Source organism: Chiloscyllium punctatum, chromosome 15, assembly GCF_047496795.1.
Source record: "Chiloscyllium punctatum isolate Juve2018m chromosome 15, sChiPun1.3, whole genome shotgun sequence".
NCBI lineage: Eukaryota > Metazoa > Chordata > Chondrichthyes > Orectolobiformes > Hemiscylliidae > Chiloscyllium > Chiloscyllium punctatum.
The window spans coordinates 14,570,975-14,592,848 of record NC_092753.1 but is presented as its reverse complement, the minus strand read 5'-3'; the positions used below and the strand labels follow the sequence as shown (position 1 = coordinate 14,592,848).

The 21,874-nt window shown below is 45.2% G+C and overlaps 1 protein-coding gene across 1 annotated transcript in view; it reads right to left on the bottom strand.

The window, feature by feature from the left end:
- Window positions 1-21,874, bottom strand: part of LOC140485896 (potassium-transporting ATPase subunit beta-like) — a 40,658-nt gene that overhangs the window by 11,378 nt on the left and 7,406 nt on the right. Inside the window, exons 3-4 of the mRNA XM_072584343.1 lie at window positions 11,004-11,108; window positions 6,963-7,159 (exon numbers count right to left, since the gene is read on the bottom strand). Of these exons, the coding sequence (XP_072440444.1) occupies window positions 6,963-7,159; window positions 11,004-11,108 (302 nt within the window). The remainder of the gene's footprint in view (window positions 1-6,962; window positions 7,160-11,003; window positions 11,109-21,874) is intronic.

The window sequence follows — 21,874 nt, the reverse complement described above, 5'->3', positions numbered from 1 at the left end:
TCCCAACACTGAGCCTTGTGGAACACATTTGTTACCAGCTGCCATCCTGAGAAGGACGCTTTTATCCCCACTCTCTGCTTTCTGCCAGACAGCCAAACTTCTAATATACAGTTGTTAAAAAAATTCTTGTCTTCTTTATACTACTATTAAAGTCTAAGTTAAGATAATTTAATACATTATCACTACTGTCTGGTTCTTGTACATTTTTATTGCCTGTCTCTTCTTCCATCTCCACCCCATCAGCTGCTGTTATAATATTATTGTATCGCTAGTGCTCTTTAGCACTAACTAAATTGATTCTATCTTTGATTCATACAGTCATAGAGTCATTCAGCACAGAAACAAACATTTCAACCCAGCATGTCAACGTCGACCACCACTAAATTATATTGACCCCATTCACCTATTCATTGCCTATTATGCCATTGCATTTTAAGTGCTTGCTCAGATGGTTCTTCAATATTGTGAGAGGAACTTCCTCCACTACCCTGTCAGGTAACACATTCCATATTTCTATTGCCCTCTGAGTGAAACAAGGTTTCCTTGGATCACCTCTACACCATTTACTTATCACTTTAAAGTTATGCCCTTTGTTGTTGACACATTTGCCACGGGAGAAAGATTCTCACGATCTACCTTGTCTATGCCTCTGATAATCTTGTATATCTCAATCAGATCTCTCCTCAGCCTCCACTGCTCCAAGTATATCCAGTATAAACAAACCCAGTATATCCAGTCTCTCCTCACAAATGAGGCAACATCCTGGTGAATCTCCTCTGCACTCTCCAGTGCAATTATGACAGTGTGGCAACCAGACTTGAACATAGTATTCCATTTGTGGCCGAACCAATGTTTTATAAAGTTTTAACAAGACTTCCTTGCTCCTATATTCTACACCCTGGCTAATGAAGGTAAGCATCCCATATGCCTGCTTCACCACCCTATCTACCTGTGCTGATATTTTCAGGATCTGTGGACTTGTACGCTAAGGTCCCTTTGTTCCTGAGTACCCCCTAGAGACCTACCAGAGATTGTGTCTATCTATCCCTTATTAGACCTCCCAAAATGCATCATGTCACATTTATCAGAGTTAAACTCCATCCACAATTGTTCTGCCCAGTATACCAGCTGATCCATACCAGACTGTCATGTGAGACCAGAGGCAAAAACAATGACTGCAGATGCTGGAAACCAGATTCTGGATGAGTGGTGCTGGAAGAGCACAGCAGTTCAGGCAGCATCCGAGAAGCAGCAAAATCGACGTTTTGGGCAAAAGCCCTTCATCACGAATACAGGCAGAGAGCCTGAAGTATGGAGAGATAAGTGAGAGGAGGGTGGGGGTGGGGGGAAAGTAGCATAGAGTACAATAGGTGAGTGGGGAGGGGATGAAGATGATAGGTCAGGGAGGAGGGTGGAGTGGATAGGTGGAAAAGAAGGTAGACAGGTAGGACAGGTCATGGAGACAGTGCTGAGCTGGAAGTTTGGAACTAGGAGGGGGAAGTTTGGAAGTTTGGTGGGGGAAGGGGAAATGAAGAAACTGTTGAAGTCCACATTGATGCCATGGGGTTGAAGTGTTCCGAGGCGGAAGATGAGGCGTTCTTCCTCCAGGCGTCTGGTGGTGAGGGAGCGGCGGTGAAGGAAGCCCAGGACCTCCATGTCCTCGGCAGAATGGGAGGGGGAGTTAAAATGTTGGGCCACAGGGCGGTGTGGTTGATTGGTGCGGGTGTCCTGGAGATGTTCCCTAAAACCCTAGGAGGCGCCCAGTCTCCCCAGTGTAGAGGAGACCACATCGGGAGCAATGGATACAATAAATGATATTGATGGATGTGCAGGTAAAACTTTAATGGATGTGGAAGGCTCCTTTAGGACCTTGGATAGAGGTGAGGGAGGAGGTGTGTGCGCAGGTTTTACAGTTCCTGCAGTGGCAGGGGAAAGTGCCAGAATGGGAGGGTGGGTCATAGGGGGGTGTGGACCTGACCAGGTAGTCACGGAGGGAATGGTCTTTGCGGTAGGCGGAAAGAGGTGAGGAGGGAAATATATCCCTGGTGGTGGGGTCTTTTTGGAGGTGGCGGATGATTTGGTTTATGCGAAGGTTGGTAGGATGGAAGGTGAGCACCAGGGGCGTTCTGTCCTTGTTACGGTTAGAGGGGTGGGGTCTGAGGGCAGAGGTGCAGGATGTGGACGAGATGGGTTGGAGGGCATCTTTAACCACGTGGGAAGGGAAATTGCGGTCTCTAAAGGAGGAGGCCATCTGGTGTGTTCTGTGGTGGAACTGGTCCTCCTGGGAGCAGATACGGCGGAGGCGGAGGAATTGGGAATACAGGATGGCATTTTTGCAGGAGGTAGGGTGGGAAGAGGTGTAATCCAGGTAGCTGTGGGAGTCGGTGGGTTTGTAAAAAATGTCAGTGTCAAGTCGGTCGTCATTAATGGAGATGGAGGACCATCCTCCCCACCATCAACAACGTCTTCAATTTTCATGCCAGTTTTTCTCGAGGGAGAGCTTTCCCTCCAAATGTAATGTTTTTGATTCAGTATTGCCATTCATTTCCCACCACCCCCTCCCCCCACTCCCACCCCTTCCTTCCCTATCTTACTGAATACCATGGACTATTTCAAACTCACTCCTGGCCTGCTTTGACTCAGGGATGTGTTATCACCACAATACATTTCCACGTGGCAATCTGTACTAGCATCTCACTGGTATTATTTACCACACTCCATGTATTCACATACATGCACAGTAACCCTGACTGAGAGTATTTACATTCCTTGTCACTGCAACCCCACCTGATACTTCCTATTGTAATGTTATCCACCCCTCCCATTCTTTCTGTCTGATATAGTATTATCTCCTATATTCCCCACACCCATACCAATTTAGATTAAACCCTACCCAATAGCACTAGAAAACAGTCCCACAAATGCTTCTGTGTTGCGTCCTGTGGCCCAACATTTCAACTCCCCCTCCCATTCAGCCAAGGACATGGAGGTCCTGGGCCTCCTTCACTGCTGCTCCCTCACCACCAGACGCCTGGAGGAAGAACACCTCATCTTCCGCCTCGGAACACTTCAACCCCAGGGCATCAATGTGGACTTCAACAGTTTCCTCATTTCCCCTTCCCCCACCTCACCCCAGTTCCAACCTTCCAGCTCAGCACTGTCCCCATGACCTGTCCTACCGGCCTATCTTCCTTTCCACCTATCCACTCCTCCCTGACCTATCATCTTCATCCCCTCCCCACTCACCTATTGTACTCTATACCACTTTCTCCCCACCCCCACCCTCCTCTCATTTATCTCTCCACCCTGCAGGCACCCTGCCTCTATTTCTGATGAAGGGCCTTTGCCCGAAACGTCAAATTTTCCTGCTCCTTGGATGCTGCCTGACCTGCTGCGCTTTTCCAGCACCACTCTAATCTAAACTCTGATTTCCAGCATCTGCAGTCCTTGTTTTTACCACAAATGCCTCTGTCCAACACCTCCAGCCTATATAGGCACCATCTGTCCCAGAGCTAGCCACACTGTTCGAGGAATCTAAAGCCCAACACCTCTCTAAGGACACATATTTGACTGCTCTATCTCTCTGCTGTTACACCTATTCATCTGAGGTACGGGAGTAATCCCAAGGTAAGGCCCTTCTTGTTAACTCCTTTCCTGATTCCCTAAATTCTAACCTTTCAGTCACATCCTTGACCCTGACCACAAGGAGACAACACACCATCCTATTTCATGTCCTGCCAATTCCCTTATTTATTGAACCCTGTTCCTTAATGTTCCTGTGACAATGCTGTGGCTTTAAGAAGTTATTTTGTTCTCTCTTTTGAAGAGAGGTTGTAAGGCAGAGGTACCAAGCAGTCTACCAGAACAACTAGAGTAAACAGCTTGGGAGACCTTCTGCTGTTTTTACAGCCTGAATGGGTGTGGCCAGCTCTCACAAATCAGGATTTCTGGGTTTTGGCTTTTTTCAGTAACATCAGAAGATATTGGGATGTCAAAGGAGCGAGAAGCTTCAGCGAATGTCTTCCAGCTGCTATTCTCTCTGAATCTTTTCTTAATGTTATTTTTAATGTTATTTTCCTCCTGGATTATCGAACTGAATGCAAGAATCTGTGCCTAAATTTTCTTTTTTTTGCCAAGGGGTGTGTTTATGGGATGTTGCTGTATTGGAGCAGTTAATTAGTAACAGTTACTGTATCTATTATTTGATTAAATTTTCCAATTGTTAAATTATTCTAAATTCCTAATTCTTTTCTTTATAGTACTTGAATAAATTGTATTTTGCTCATCGTTGAGAAGTTTGACCAGTCGAACTGCATCTGGAACGTAGCACTGCACATCTACATTTGAAATAAGAAAAGTTAGGGTCTAGATTTCCTTCCTAAAATATTTTGAGGGGGTCTAGTCTGGTCCATAACACTCCCTATCTTCTTCATGCCTCACTGCGTATAGCTGAGCCATTTGCAATGCCACAGACTGGGATCTGGCTACATCCCCCAGTGGATCTATCACTCACCATTTGTGTTCAGATCTGGTTGGAGACCGGAAGGCATTTAGAGGGCTTCAGCAAGACCTCTCTGGTCTTCCTTGACCGCCTGGTGTTCACCCATGTCCCCTGTGCCAACATACACTTCAACTGTGGGGAGTATGCTAATCTATAAATGGGAGATCAAGCCCCCTCTCCAGAGGCCAGAGACCATACCCAGACTGAAACTCCAGCACAGTATTGAAGAAGTGCTGCACTGTCTGATATGCCATCTTGAGGATGAGACATTAAAGCAAGGCCCAATCTTGGATGGAAAAGATCCTGTTACCATTTCTAAAGTAAAACTAGAGAGATCTCTTCAGTGGTCCTGGCCAATATTTAACCATCAGTCACATCAGTAAAATCACAGAGAATCACAGCACAGAAAGAGGTGCTTTGGCCCACCCTGTCCATGCCTATCATCAGTATCCATCCATTCCAATCTCATTTCCCAGCACTTGGTCCATAGCCTTTTATGCTATAGTATTTCAAATGGTCAGTCAAATACCTCTTAGATGTTTTCCCATCTCTAACAGTCTTTCAGGCAGCTAGTTCCAGGTAGCCACCACCGTCTGGGTGAAAAACATGTCCCTAACTCCCCTCTAAACCTTCTGTTCCCTATCATCGATCTATGCCCCCTGGTTATTGACCGCTTTACTAAGGGGAAACATTTCTTCCTATGAACCCAGTCTCTGCACTTCATAATATTGTAGACTTCAGTCATGACCCCTCTCAGCCTTCTCTGCTCTAAGGAAACAAACCCCAGTCTATCCAATCTCTCCTCAGCTGAATCACTGCTTACCATGTGACATCCTGGTGAATCTCCTCTATACCCTCTCGAGAGCAATCCTTCCTATAGTGTAGTGACCATAACTGTACCGAGTCTTCAAGCTACGGCCTAACCCCATGTCCTGTACAGCTCCATCACAGCATCCTTGCTCTTGCATTCAAAACATCTTGACTACATAAGTCTTTAGAATCAGAGAATCCCTACAGTGTGGAAAGAAGCCATTCGGCCCATCAAGTCTGCACCAACCGTCTGACCAACATCCCACCCATCCCCATATTTCCCATGACTACACCTAGTCTACACATTCCTGGGTACAATGGGGCAATTTAGCATGGCCGGTCCACCTAACCTGCACACCTTTGGACTCTGAAAAGGAGAAAGTGAGGACCACAGATGCTGGAGATCAGAATTGAGAGTGTGGTGCTGGAAAAGCACAGCAGGTCAGGCAGCATCCGAGGAGCAGGAGAATCTACGTCTCTCAGCGTTCCAGAGAGGCCGTTCCCTCCATAACCCCTATCAGGGTTCCAGAGAGACCATTCCCTCCGTGATTCCCTTGTCAGATCCACGCCCCCCACCAACCCACACCCCACTCCCAGCACCTTCCCCTGCCACCGCAGGAAGTGCAAAACATGCGCCAGCACCTCCCCACTCACCTCCGTCCAAGGCCCCGAAGGATCCTTCCACATCTGGCGGAAATTTACCTGTACCTCCACCAATGTCATCTACTGTATCCGTTGCAACTGATGTGGTCTCCTCTACATTGAGGAGACAGGACGCCAATTTGCAGATCACTTCAAAGACACCCACACCAACTAACCCCACTGCCCCGTGGCTGAACACTTCAACTTCCCTTCCCACTCCACCAAAGACATACAGGTCCTGGGCCTCCTTTATTACCAACCACTTACCACTTGATGTTTGGACAAAGAATGCCTCATATTCTGCCTTGGGATCCTACAACCACACGATATTTCACCAGTTTCCTCATTTTCCCTCACCCGACATTGTCCCAGTCCCAAGCCTCCAACTCAGCACGGCCCTCCTGACCATCACCTTTCCCGTCTAACTGCTCCCCCTAACACCTTCTTCCTCACCTTCATCTACCTATCACTTTCTCAAGCAACTTGCCCACACCTCCCACCCCACCCCAACCCACCCCAACCCACCCACTCCCATTTATCTCTCATCCCCCTGGCCCACAAGCCTCATTCCTGATGAAGGGCCTATACCCGAAACGTCGATTCTCCTGCTCCTTGGATGCTGACTGACCTGCTGTGCTTTTCCAGCAGCACACTCTCAACATTTTTGGAATCTGAGAGGAAACCGGTGCACCCAGAAGAAACCCACACGGGCACAGCGAGAATGCGCAAATTCCACACAAACAGTCGCCCGAGTCTGGAATCGAACCCGGTTCCCTGGCACTGTGAGGCAGCAGTGCTAACCACTGAGCCACCGTGCTACTCTTGCTCATTTATCTCATTGCCATCTGTGGGATCTTGCCGTGGCTACATTGGCTACCATGTTTCTCACATTGTAACAGTGACTGCACTTCTGAAATGCTTGAGTGGATGTGTAGTGCCTAATGATAGCCTAAGCCTTTGAAAGGCATTGGGTGGGTAGTGCAAGTTCTTCCTCTGAAACCAGACATACCCGATTCATCCGGATTAAGACACAGGGTTGACCAGTTTTATATCCGAAAGTGGGATCTTCGAGCCCGGAGCAGTTCTTCAGTATCTCCCGATTAAATTGGCAAGAATACTTGGAATTCGGTCCATATCCTGTCTGAAAGGTATAGTTGCCTGGAGTGCAGTTCCGGCTGATTTTGGCCTGGACAGATTCATTATAAGCTGAAAGAGGAGAGAAGAGAGGAGTCAGATCTGGAGAAGATCACTTGACGGTCAACAGATAGAGTCATAGATACATACAGCACGGAAACCCGTGCTGTCTTGGTCCAACTCATCCATGCCGCCCAGAAAACCTAAATTAAACCTAAATTAGTCCCATTAGCCTGCATGTGGCCCATATCCCGCCAAACCCTTCCTATTCGTATACCCATCCAATGTTGCAATTGTGCAATCGCTCCCACTTTCTCTAGCAGCTCATTTCATACACATACCACCCTCTGTGTGAAAAATGTTGCCCCTTAGGTCCCTTTTAAAGCTTTCCCCTCACACTTAAAATCTATGCCCTCTAGGTTTGGACTCTCCACCCTGGGATAAGACCTTGGCTGATCACCCTATCCATGCCCTTCATGATTTTATAAATCTCTATAAGGTCACCCATCATTCTCTGATGTTCCAGGGAAAATAGACCAGCCTACTCAGCCTCTCCCTATAACTCAAACCCTCCAACCCTTGCAAATGTTTTCTGAACCCTTTCAAGTTTCACAACATCCTTCAGATAGCAGGGTGACCAGAATTGAAAACAGTATTCCAAAGTGGCCTAAACAATGTCCGCATCCCAAAGCCGTGACATGATCGCCTAACTCCTGAATTCAATGCATTGACCAATAAAGGCAAGTTAATGATACAGTGTGCTAGGTGCTCAGGAAGAAGATAGCTCATTTGGGGTGGCACATTTTATAGAGAGCTTAGGGTGTTTTAACAAGAAGGAAAGTTCTGGTTACAATCTGATATGTTGTTTCAAAGAAGATCAACGGTCAATCTAGAGTGTAAAAAGTGTGATGATTGGAAATTTCCCTGGTTCATCCCCATCAATGTCCAGGCATGCTTTACATGCTAAGGAGGTGTCTGAAGGCAAGGTAGAAATAGATTCAGTGTAACTTTTAAATTGACATTGAATAAATACATAAACAGAAAAATATACAGGGATATGAGCATCTTCAAAGACCGCAATTTCCCCTCAGACATGGTTGATGATGCGCTCTACCGTATCTCCTCCACTTCCCGCTCCTCCGTCCTTTAGCCCCGCCCGTCCAATCGTCACCAGGACAGAACCCCACTGGTCCTCACCTACCACCCCACCAACCTCCATATACATCGTATCATCCGTCATCATTTCTGCCACCTCCAAACAGACCCCACCACCAGGGATATATTTCCCTCCCCTCCCCTATCAACGTTCTGGAATGACCACTCCCTCTGCGACTCCCTCGTCAGGTCCACACCCCCCACCAACCCAATCTCCACTCCTGGCACCTTCCCCTGCAACTGCAAGAAATGTAAAACTTGCGCCCATACCTCCCCCCTCACTTCCCTCCAAGGACCCAAGGGATCCTTCCATATCCGTCACAAATTCACCTGCACCTCCACACACATCATTTTCTATATCTGCTGCACCCGATGTGGCCTCCTCTATATTGGGGAGATAGGCCGCCTACTTGCGGAACGTTTCAGAGAACACCTCTGGGTCACCCGCACCAACCAACCCAACCACCCCATGGTTGAACACTTTAACTCCCCCTCCCACTCCGCCAAGGACATACAGGTCCTTGGCCTCCTCCATCGCCAGGCCATGGCAACACGACGCCTGGAGGAAGAGCACCTCATCTTCCACCTAGGAACCCTCCAACCACAAGGGATGAATGTAGATTTCTCCAGCTTTCTCATTTCCCCTCCGCCCACCTTATCTCAGTCCCAACCCTCAGACTCAGCACCGCCTTCTTGACCTGCAATCTTCTTCCCGACCTCTCCGCCCCCACCCCTTCTCCAGCCTATCACCCTCACCTTAACCTCCTTCCACCGATCGCATTCTCAACGCCCCTCCCCCAAGTCCCTCCCCCCTACCTTTTATCTTAGCCTGCTTGGCACAACCTCCTCATTCCTGAAGAAGGGCTCATGCCCAAAACGTCGATTCTCCTGTTCCTTGGATGCTGCCTGACCTGCTGCGCTTTTCCAGCAACACATTTTTTTTTAGCTCTGATCTCCAGCATCTGCAGTCCTCACTTTCCCCTAATTGAGCAGCCCTGCACCCACTCTGCTATTTGATGGGAGTTGCATGTGGACCCACTCTGTGTGTATTCAGTGCTCATCATGATTTGAGAATTAGATTAGATTAGATTACTTACAGTGTGGAAACAGGCCCTTCGGCCCAACAAGTCCACACCGCCCCGCCGAAGCGCAACCCACCCATACCCCTACATCTACCCCTTACCTACACTACAGGCAATTTAGGATGGCCAATTCACCTGAACTGCACATCTTTGGACTGTGGGAGGAAACCAGAGCACCCGGAGGAAACCCACGCAGACACGGGGAGAACGTGCAAACTCCACACAGACAGTCGCCTGAGGCGGGAATTGAACCTGGGTCTCTGGCACTGTGAGGCAGCAGTGCTAACCACTGTGCCACCGTGCCGCCCACAAATGTAACTTTTAAAAAAGTTTAACGATTGACATATGAAAGAACTGAAACCAACTTGGTCATTCTAACAGATGAGAGACTTAACAAACAGTCCAGGTCTTTTTCAATATATAACTTCAGTTACATCACACTGTAAACTTTTGCTATAAATTCTGTGTCTTACAATCTTATACTCCACAACCACCTGATGAAGGAGCATGTGTGATTTTTAACTTTGTATTCAGTGCAGCCTATTTATGAAGGAGGAGCCAGTCTTCACTAGTCTCTCACCAGTGGCAATCAAAGGATTCAGACAGCTGTCCAGGAACTTTCTGTAATCCTTGCCCTCACAACCATTGTCATTCCCACCCCTTTAATTGATCCCACCCCTTTAATGTTGCCCCCTCCATGCAATTCTCCTCCTCCTCTCACAGGTGTCACCCCAAACCACCCCGTATTTGTACCTGGGTTTGTGGAAGATTGCGCAAATAAGATTAGGCTGGATTGTGCAGTCTGACGGCACTTGGGGATTAAGGTGAGAGGGGAAGGATTTAATAGGAGCTGAGAGGCAACACTTTCACACAGAGGGTGGTGCGTGTATAGAATGAGCTGCCAGAGGAAGTGGTGGAGAGTGGTGCAATTACAACATTTAAAAGGCATCTGGATTGGTGTATGAATAGGAAGGGTTTAGAAGGATGTGGGCCAAATGCTGGAAAAGGGCACTGGACTAATTTGGGATATCAGATCGGCATAGACGAGTTGAACCAAAGGTCTGTTTCCATGCTGTATAACTCTATGTCTCTATGACTCTATTCAGGTAGGTCTGAAAATGGCACAAGACAAATTAAAACAGGTCAAGGACTCAATGGGACGAGTGGGCTCCTTCAAAGCCATAATGGTTTTAACAGTGACTCTGAATTTGACAATGCATGGCAAGTATCTCCCAGGGCCAGTCAAATAACCAAGTCGGAAAAAGGAGCTGGAATTAGGTAGGTAGGAAGCAAAAGTTCCTTAATTTCTCAACTAGATGATGTGTTGAGGTGAAGGAGGGAAAGAGGGTCTGGTGTAGGGAAGAGCAAAGTGAGGGATCAATTCATGTATCTGCCCCTTATGATAGGACAGTGATGAGTGAGTGATTTCCAATGTGTTATTGACTAGGAATAGAGTTCATAGGAAGAACACACTGAAGAGAAACAGAATGTAAAGACTTGGTACCTTATATGTACACTCATGAAAGGTGCAATCTAAAACCAAAAAACACTGAAAGCCCAGTCAGACAGTTTCCTAAAATTAACCAAGACAAAATCAATTCAGATTTTCAAATGCTTATACTAAATCCAGTCTGAACCTGTATCAAAATACTGACAGAATTCTGTGCACTCATTCCTACCTGAAAGGAAATGCTGTAGAGCATTGACGTAATATTGCCAGGACTTTGGATTTGAGATATTAAAGGAGATCTTCAAATCTTTTGGCTCCGGTCGTATTGTCACACCTAAAACAGGGCACAATGCAAATTTACTGTAGTGTTGCAGAGGCAATATTCATAAAAGGAATCTTCAGAAACAGAGGAAAGTTTACAATGTAAAAGCTTGAAGCTATCAATGCATCCATTTTGTAGGAAGAAACAGGATAAAAAACATTTGCTAATTTTCTTTGCCTTTTTCCAATTACATTGGTCAAAAATAAGTTTTATTTGCAATAATTTTTAGTAAAGGTAGAGAAGCATTTTACCCGTAAGAAAAATATACAGTGCTGTGTATTATGGTTGTATGAAAAACATTCATTTCGGTGAACCTTGTTGAACTTTTATCTTTATTTTTCTATTTTATACTAAAAAGGACTTTAATGGCGAACTTTTAACTACATTTCAATATTTTTCTACTTTGTATCTAAGATTTTGTACCGAGGTACCTTTGTACCTAAAATGGAGTTGGGGATGACTCTTTTCACTGTACTCCTGTATCCCTGTACTTGAGTACATGTAACAATAAAATCTAATTCTATTCTATGACAAAGTTCGATTCTACGACTTTGTACATGTAACAATAAAATCTAATTCTATTCTATGACAAAGGTCTATTCTATGACTACTTACATGGCTAACAGCACAAACAGAATGTGACATACAAGATGAAGCAATCCCATAACCAACTAATCTGCAGTCCTGCCACTTCCAGTTGTGAATGGTGACAGACATTTAAACAAAAGAGGAGGTGGAGCCTCCACAAGTATCCTCATCCTCAATGACGGGAGAGCCCGGCATATCAGCGCAACAAGACTAAAGCATTCGCAACAATCTTCAGCCAGAAGCGCTAAATGGATGATCTATCTTGGCCTCCTCCAGTGGTCCCCACTATCACAGTCATCAGTCTTCTGCCAACTCAATTCATTCTACATGATCTTGAGATACGTCTGAAGTCACTGGGCAATGTGAGGGCTAAGGGGCCTTACAAATTCTGGCAATATTACTGATGACTTGTGTTCCAGAACTAGCCACCCCCGAACCAATTTGTTCTAGTCCAGCTACAACACTAGCATTTACCCAGCAAAGGGGCAAGCAATAGTGGCACTTACTCAGTTACAGGGTAAAAACAATGACTGCACATGCTGGAAACCAGATTCTGGATTAGTGGTGCTGGAAGAGCACAGCAGTTCAGGCAGCATCCAAGGAGCAGCGAAATCGACGTTTCGGGCAAAAGCCCTTCATCAGGACTAAAAGCGTGAAAGGCTTTTGCCCGAAACGTCGATTTCGCTGCTCCTCGGATGCTGCCTGAACTGCTGTGCTCTTCCAGCACCACTAATCCAGAACTTACTCAGTTACAGCCTGCTCACTGATGCTCAGTTTGGGTTTGGCTAAAACCACACAAAACCTCTGCTACTTAACCAGTCTGTGCCCATATGAGGCAAAACTTGGGTAATATTTATACCTTGCCCCTCAATTGCCAAGTAATATTCACATCATACAACTGCAGCCATCTCCAGCAAGAGAGAATCAAATCATTTGCCCTTTACATTCAACTGAAGTATTAGTGCTGAACGTACCAAAACGTAATAAGGATAAATATTGACTACAAACATAACTGAACCAGCTACTGGGGCGAAAGCAACAAGTCAGAAGCCAACAATTCTGCAGCAAGCAATTCTTTTCCTGACCTCGAAAACCAGTGTGACACATTGACCATTCCATACTGCCAAGGGTCATAGGTGGTCGTTTCACTGTGATGATTTGCTATTGATACACATCATAATGCATCTTTTCAGGAAATGACAAAATATCATATAATTTTGCTTTCTTTTGCAGCTTATTGCAAGACAAAGGCACAGTAACACATTTCTAAAATAAAGTTAGTGTTTTCCTTGCCTCAGCAGACTCAGTAAAAATGCTTTGACAGCTTTGGCAGTGCCACTTTGGTGGCACGGTGGCTCAGTGGTTAGCACTGCCAACTCACAGCACCAAAGACCCAGATTTGATTCCAGCCTCGGACGACTGTCTGTGTGGAGTTTGCACATTCTCCCCGTGTCAGCGTGGGTTTGCTCCAGTTTCCTCCCACAATCCAAAGAAGTCCAGGCCAGGTGAATTGGCCATGCTAAATTGCCCATAGTGTTAGATGCATTAATCAGAGGGAAATGGGTCTGGGTGGGTTACTTTTCGGAGGGTCAGTGTGGACTTGTTGGGCCGAAGGGCCTGTTTCCACACTGTAGGGAACCTAATCTAAAAAGAAACAAAGAACACAACATAGTGTCATGGAATCCCTACAGCGTGGAAACAAGCCATTATGCTCAACAAGCGATAGATACAGGCTCCAAAGAGTAACCCACCCAGACCCATTCCCCTATCCTGTTACTCTACATTTCTCCTGACTAGTGCACCTAACCTATACATCCCTGAAAAATATGGGCAATTTAGCATGACCAATTCACTGAACCTGCACATCTTTGGACTGTGGGAGGGAACCAGAGCACCCAGAGGAAACCCATGCAGACATTGGGAGAATGTGCAAACTCTACATAGACAATTACTTTAGGCTGGAATCGAATCCAGAGGCCCATTCTTGTGGCTGAAACTGGTCTATGCCAACCAATATGTCCATCCACACTAACCCCATTTCCCTGCACTTCACCCATATCGTTCTAATCCTTTCCTATCCATGTATTTGTCCAAATGTCTTTTAAACATTGTTAATGTACCCGCCTCAATCAGTTCTGCTGGCTGCTCATTCCACATGGATACCACTCTCTGTGTAAAAAAGTTGCCCCTCAGGTTCCCTTTTAGTCTTTCCCCTCTAACCTTAAACTGATGCCCACTAGTCCTCAATTTCCCAACCCTGCAAAAAAGACTGAGTGCATTCACACTATGCATGCCTCTCATTATCTTATACACTTCTATAAGATTCCGCCCTCAGTCTCTATGCTCTATAAAAAAAGTCCTAGCTTGTCCAACCTCTCCCTCCAACTCAGACCCTTGAGTCCTGACAACATCCTTGTAAATTTTTTCTGCGCTCTTTACAGTTTAATAACATCCTTCCTCTAGCAAGGTGACTAAAACTGAATACAACACTCCAAGAGTAGCCTCACCAACATCTTGTACAACTGCAACATAACTTCCTAATTTCCATACTCAAAGCCCTGACTGATGAAAGTCAGTGTGCCAAAAGCCTTCTTCATTGTCCAGTCTACCTGTGACTCTACTTACAGAGAACCACGCATCTGAACTCCAAGGTCCCTCCTTAAGGCCCCATCATTCACCATGAAACTCCTACCTTGATTTGACTTTCCAAAATGCAACACCTCTCATATCTATATTAACCCCATTTGCCATTTCTCAGCCCACTTCCCCAGCTGATCAAAGTCTTGCTGCAATTTCTAATAATCCTTCTCACTGTCCACGATACCTCCTATTTTAGTGTCATTTACTAATCATGCCTTTTACATCTCATCCAAATCATCGATAAAGATAACATACAGCATAAGCCCAGCACCGACTCCTGAGGCATGCCACTAGTCACAGGCCTCCAGTCTGACAAGCATCCTTCCACTATTACCCTCTGTTTCCATCAAGCCAATTTAAAATCCAATTTGCCAGCTTCCCCCGGATTCCATACGATCTAATCTTCAGTGCACCGTACAAAGTGGAACCTTATCAAAGGCCTTACTGAAATCCACACAGCCCTGTCCTCATCAACCTTCCTGGTCACTTCATCAAAGAACTCTAATAAATTTGTGAGGCATGATCACCCACACACAAAGCCATGCTGACTCCTCCTAATCAAACCATGCTTTCTAAATGCACGTATAACATATCCGTCAGAATCTTCTCAAGTAACTTACCGACCACAGATTTTAAGCTTACTGGTCTACAGTCCCCAGGTTTTTCTTTGCAACCCTTCTTGAATAAGGACACAACCTTCGCTACCCTCCCAGTCTTCGGGGACCTCACCCATGGCTAACGATGATGCATGTGGCATCAAGTGAAAGAACAACGTGGAAAACTCTCTGCCGTTAGTAAAGAGCTTATAGCAGGTTGCATGTCCCAACCACATAGAAATTGGTGCCAATGGTTTACAAGGAATGGTTTACAAGGAATACAGCCTTACTGCACAGCTAAGCAGTGAGTAGGTCAGTATGCTGTTGTAGCAATGGTGGTTCTGCAGTTGAAAACCTAGCCAGGCAAGGGATTGACAAAGAAAAAGCTACATATGAGGACATTATAAAAATGTCTATTTCAATCTGTAAAAACATACCATTATCGAGTGTATTAAATTTAATAAATGTACCCGATGACAAAGTATTGATATCAATAATCTGTACAGACATCGTGGTAACTCAGTGGTCAAGCACTGCTGCCTCACAATGCCAGACACCCGGAATTGATTCCATCCTTGGATGACTATTTGCGTGGAATTTGCACATTCTCTCCTTGTCTGTTTGGATTTCCTCCGGGTGTTCTAGTTTCCTCCCACAGTCACAAAGATGCACAGGTTAGGTGGATTGGCCAGGCTCAATTGCCCCGTAGCATCTAGGGATATGCAGGTTAGGTGGATTAGCCACAGTAAATGTGGAATTATAGGGGAGGGGTCTGGGATCTGGGTGGGATGCTCTTCAGAGGGTCGGTGCAGACTGGATGGGCTGAATGACCTCTTTCCACAATGCAGGAATTCTAGGTCATAGGTAATTGCTCTGTGGAGTCCAGGGATGAGCAGGCTAGGTGGATTATGCAGAGTTTACGGGAGTGGATGCTTTTCAGAGGGTCGTTGCAGGACTTGATGGGCCAAATAGCCTCTTTCCACACAGCAGGGACTCTACAACTTGCAGAGGACAGTGATTATGGTCACTTAAAAAAAGAACTAATCGGGAGCAGATTTGTTTTCGGAAGAGCCATTGCCTGACTACTGCTGTTAAAAGGGATGACAAAGGTAATCTGACTGAGCAAAGAAGCTGAAATCAAGAAGGAGCATCTATCAGACACTTAGGTTGACGGGAAGAACCATATCCCCAAAAGTGGCAGATTCATTGAAGAATGGTTAGTTTAAACACAGACATGGCATAGAAAAACAAAGGAGGCAAAAAACACACATCATTGGGGCAGAAGGAAAAAACATGGCTACAAAAATTGTGTCACCAAAACAGTCAAAAACAATGTTTGCAGAATGAAGGGTGGGGTTACGTGTCATAGCAAGAAGTCTGTACAAAATAAAGCAAAGGTGAAGCCTTCAAAAGGTATCAAGATTCATGAAATAGAAGGTAAAATTGATATCTTCCTTGGCGATGTCCTGGAATTCGACAGAAGCTTCAAGAGTGCTGATATTATAATAGAAGGAAAGAGGAAGTTAGACAGAGGTACAGCAGTTTCTATTCTTTCTGATTCCAAACCATGGTTGGAGAAAAGTTATCACTCCTAAAGCTACACGGTCCAGGAGGTGGAAAACTCAAGTTTTTAGGACAACTAATGCAACCTTTCAATATATAGAGAGAAAAATCTCTCACTGACATGCTGATTTTTCATGATCCCAACGGTGACCCAAAACTGGAGATAGTCGTTCTAAGCAGGCATGTCAATGTGCACAGCTGTTCACAGGACAGTCAAAGACAGCAAACCACATCACTCTGTGCCTTGAAATGGAGACAGAGTGCCCACTGACACCCAGAATTCCTCATTCACTCTTGCCAAATGTAAAAAAAAATGGACTACCTTGCAGCAAGGCAATATTTCACCTGTAGCAGAACCAACAAGCTGGTACTCATGGACGGTCCCAGTGACAAAAACTATCAGATCTATCAGAGTCTGTGCTCTTACACAGCTGACCAAAGCATAGAGTCATGAGTGTGGTGCTGGAAAACCACAGCAGGTCTGGCAGCATCCGAGGAGCTAGAAAATCGATGTTTTGGACAAAAGCCCTTCATCAGGATTTTAACTTTCCAAACATAGACTGAGACTGCCATAGTTTTAAGGGTTTAGATGGAGAGGAATTTATTAAGTATGTACAATAAAATGTATTGTTTCAATATGTGGATGTACCTACTAGAGAAGGTGCAAAACATGACCTATACTTGGGGAATAAGGCAAGGAGATGACTGTAGGTGCCAGTGGGGAGCATTTGGGGCCAGTGACCATAATTCTATTAATATTAAAATAGTGATGGAAAAGGATAGACCAGATCTAAAAGTCTGGGTGGAGTTTGCACATTCTCCCAGAGTCTGCATGGGTTTCCTCCGGGTGCTCTGGTTTCCTCCCACAATCCAAAAATGTGCAGGTTAGGTGAATTGGCCATGCTAAATTGCCCATAATGTTAGGTGTAGGGGAATGGGTCTGGGTGGGTTGCTCTTCAGAGGGTCGATGTGGACTTATTGGGCTGAAGGGCCTGTTTCCACACTGTAAGTAATCTAATCTAAAAGCTGACTGGGGGCAGATAAAGAAACGGCTGGAAAATGGGAAACTTTCAGAAATGAGACAAAGAGAGTCCAGCGACAGTATATTCCTATTAGGATGAAAGGAAAGGCTGGCAGGTGTAGGGAATGCTGGATGACTAAAGAAATTGAGGGCTTGGTTAAGAAAAAGAAGGAAGCATATGTCAGGTATAGACAGGATAGATCGAGTGAATCCTTAGAAGAGTATAAAAGCAGTGGGAGTACACTTAAGAGGGAAATCAGGAGGGCAAATAGGGTTAAGGAGAATCCAAAAGGATTTTATAAATACATTAAGGACAAAAGGGTAACGAGGGAGAGAATAGGGCCCCTCAAAGATCAGCAAGGCGGCCTTTGAGTGGAGCTGCAGGAGATGGGGAAGATATTAAATGAGTATTTTGCATCAGTGTTTACTGTGGAAAAGAACATGGAAGGTATAGAATGTGGGGAAATAAATGGTGACATCTTGAAAAATGTCCATATTACAGAGGACATGGTGCTAGGTGTCTTGAAATGCAGAAAAACATAGAACATAGAACATAGAACATTACAGCGCAGTACAGGCCCTTCGGCCCTCGATGTTGCGCCGATCAAAGCACACCTAACCTACACTAACCCAATATCCTCCATATACCTATCCAATGCCCGCTTAAATACCCATAAAGAGGGAGAGTGGATAAATCACCAGGACCTGATCAGGTGTACCCTAGAACTCTGTGGGAAGTTAGGGAAGTGATTGCTGGGCTCCTTGCTGAAGATATTTGTATCATCGATAGTCACAGGTGAGGTGCCGGAAGACTGGAGGTTGGCTAACGTGGTGCCACTGTTTAAGAAGGGCAGTAAGGACAAGCCAGGGAACTATAGACCAGTGAGCCTGACCTCAGTGGTGGGCAAGTTGTTGGAGGGAATCCTGAGGGACAGGATGTACATGTATTTGGAAAGGAAAGGACTGATTAGAGATAGTCAGCATGGCTTTGTGCATAGGAAATCATGTCTCACGGACTTGATTGAGTTTTTTGAAGAAGTAACGAAGAGAATTGATGAGGGCAGAGCAGTAGATGTGATCTATATGGACTTCAGTAAGTCATTTGACAAGGTTCCTCATGGGAAACTGGTTAGCAAGGTTAGCTCTCATGGAATACAGGGAGAACTAACCACTGGGATACAGACTTGGCTCGAAGGTAGAAGACAGAGGGTGGTGGTGGAGGGTTGCTTTTCAAGCTGCAGGCCTGTGACCAGTGGAGTAAAACAAGGATTGGTGCTGGGTCCACTGTTTTTCATCATTTATATAAATGATTTGGATGTGAGCTTAAGAGGTATAGTTAGTAAGTTTGCCCATGACACTAACATTGGAGGTGTAGTGGACAGTGAAGAAGGTTACGTCAGAGTACAACGAGGTAGTGATAGATAGTTAGGATAGTGAAGAAAGCATTTGATATGCTTTCCTTTATTGGTCAGAACACTGAGTATAGGAGTTGGGAGGTCATGTTGCGGCTATACAGGACATTGGTTAGGCCATAATTTGAATTGTGTGCAATTCTGGTCTCCCTCCTATTGGAAGGATGATGTGACATTTGAAAGGATATTGCCAGGATTGGAGGGTTTGAGCGATAAGGTGAGACTGAACAGGCTGGAGCTGTTTTCCCAGGAGCTTTGGAGGCTGAGGGATGACCTTACAGAGGTTTATAAAATCATGAGGGGCATGGATAGGGTGAATAGACCAGGTCTTTTCCCTGGGGTGAGGGAGTCCAGAACTAGAGGGCATAGGTTTAGGGTGAGAGGGGAAAAATTTAACAGCGACCTAACCAGCAACTTTTTCACACAGAGGGTGGATTTTGTATGGAATGAGCTACCAGAGGAAGTGGTGGAGGCTGATAGAAATACAACATTTAAAGGCATCCGGATGAGTATAAGAATAGGAAGGGTTTAGAGGGATATGTGCCGGTTGCTGACAGGTGGGACTAGATTAGGTTGGGATATTTGGTCGGCATGGACGGGTTGGACCAAAGGGTGTGTTTCTGTACTGTACATCTCTATGACTCTAAAGATCTCAGCAACATTCAAAAGACATTTTGAAAATTGAACTAATGCACAATACTTCACCACAACATTTCTGTTTTTATGTTTAGCACCGCCACATGCCTAATTTCTTTACAAGAGGCATGGGTCCCTCTTAATTTCAATAAATTCTGACCCCACCAACAGCTCCACTTTACTATGGTCTCTTCTGGTGGTAATACTGGATAAATCAGGATGAAATATGGCTTGATAGATCATAATTAACTTTTTCAGTTTGTTAACGTAGTGCTTTGTCACTGAAACATATTCACATGAGACTGCAAGTGTTCTTTTGCAAATTCATAACATAACAGAAATGTATATATGTTACATTTAAAGAGAGATCTTAACATAAACAACAAAAATACTGCCTCTGGCTTAGACTCACCTGTCATTAATTTCACAGTTGCTCCTAGTGTTTGACCAGGTATTTGCTAAACCTGGTTTCCACAGCCACTTCACACTCCTCAGGGACTGCCTCTGGTAGGGACTCATAGCTAGAAGAACAGCACTTCACTTTGCGTTTGGAGACCCTGCGGTCTTCTGGACTCCATATCGAGTTCAACAACTTTAAGGCTTGAGCTCCTCAATGCCCTTACCCCAATCCCCATACACAACCCATTGCTCGGCACTACCAGTCCCCATTAATACCCTCCCAGCCTGATCATTAACAACTCCTTTGTCTGTCCAACTGTTCTTCTCTCTGTTTGGGCTCCAACCCCACCTATCGTTTACTCCTTACCCCCTCCCCCAACCCTGTCTTCGACATGAAAAAAACAATATTTTCCTAGCCACCATCAGTTCTGAGGAAGTGTCACTCGACCCTGGGAATTTGTTCCCTTTAGGCGGGGAGACTAGGACCCGTGGGCCCAGTCTTAGAATTAGAGGGGGTCAATTTAGAATGGAAATGAGGAGACATTTCTTCAGCTAGAGAGTGGTGGGCCTGTGGAATTCATTGCCACGGAGCGCAGTGGAGGCCAGGACGTTGAATGTCTTCAAGGCCGAGATTGATAAATTCTTAATCTCGCAAGGAATTAAGGGATACTGGGAGAGTGCGGGTAAGTGGAGTTGAAATGCCCATCAGCCATGATTGAATGGTGGAGTGGACTCGATGGGCCGAATGGCCTTACTTCCGCTCCTATGTCTTATGGCCTTATGACCTTATGGTCCCAAAACTTTAAGGTTTTGAAATCTTTGTCTGAGATGCTGCCAGATCCGCTGAGATTTTCCAGCAATTTCTGTTTTTGCTTTAAAAGAAAACATTGCAGTCTGTTTCCCAGCAATATCTTTAGAGACCCAGTCTCAAAAAAATGTCACTTCTATGTCAACTTTGCTTTTTTCTCTCTTATTTTGTTCTTTTCTCTCTTATTTGACATGTGTCAAGTCTCCTTCTTGGACGGCTGAGACAATTTTAGAATTGCATTTCAATTCTGCTCAGCTGAAATTCCTTTCAATGCTGAGATCTTGAAAACTTCTTTCGAATCTGTCACAGCTTGGAGACTCCACAACAGAAAACCCTTCTGCTAAGGTCACTATTATCCTGAATTGACAACTGGATTCTTCTGCTAGGAAGAAGATGTCCTTCTGAACGGAACAATTGATTCTTCTGAACTGAAATCAAAACTATGCTTGTGGCCTGTCGGCTGTTTTCTCTGTAGAAAACTTAGCAGTATAGACACCCCATCAGCCCTGGTATACTGCAAGGCACTGAGTTAATTTTCTTTGAAATTTTGTATTCCAGTCACTGCCCCAAATGCAATTCTGACCTCTTAAAAATAGTTGCCTTCAAAGATTTGAAACCAAATTTCTCTCTTTAAAAAAATCAAATCACTAAATGACAATAACAATTCAATACAGCACAGGAACTGGGTCTTTGACCCACCTGGCCTGCACCAATTCTGATCCTTATTTAGACCCGGTACTTATTGCCGATGCATAGTTTCTATTCCTCTGTTCACCTCCATCAAGATATACCTTAAACGTTGCTACCGTGCCTGCTTCCACCACCTCCACTGGCAGTGCATTCCAAGCACCCATCAACGACTGTGTGCAAAGTTTTCCCCACACATCACCCCTAAACCTTCCCCCTCTCACCTTGAACCTGTGCCCCCTTGTAGTTGACCTTTCCACCCTGGGAAAAAGCCTCTGACTATCCACCCCAACCATACCTCTCGTAATTTTGTACATCTCTATCAGGTTGCCCCTCAGCCTCCGTCTTTCCAGTGAAAATAATACGAGTTTATCCAATTTCTCCTCATAACTAAAACGCTCCAGACTGGGCAACATCCTGGTAAACTT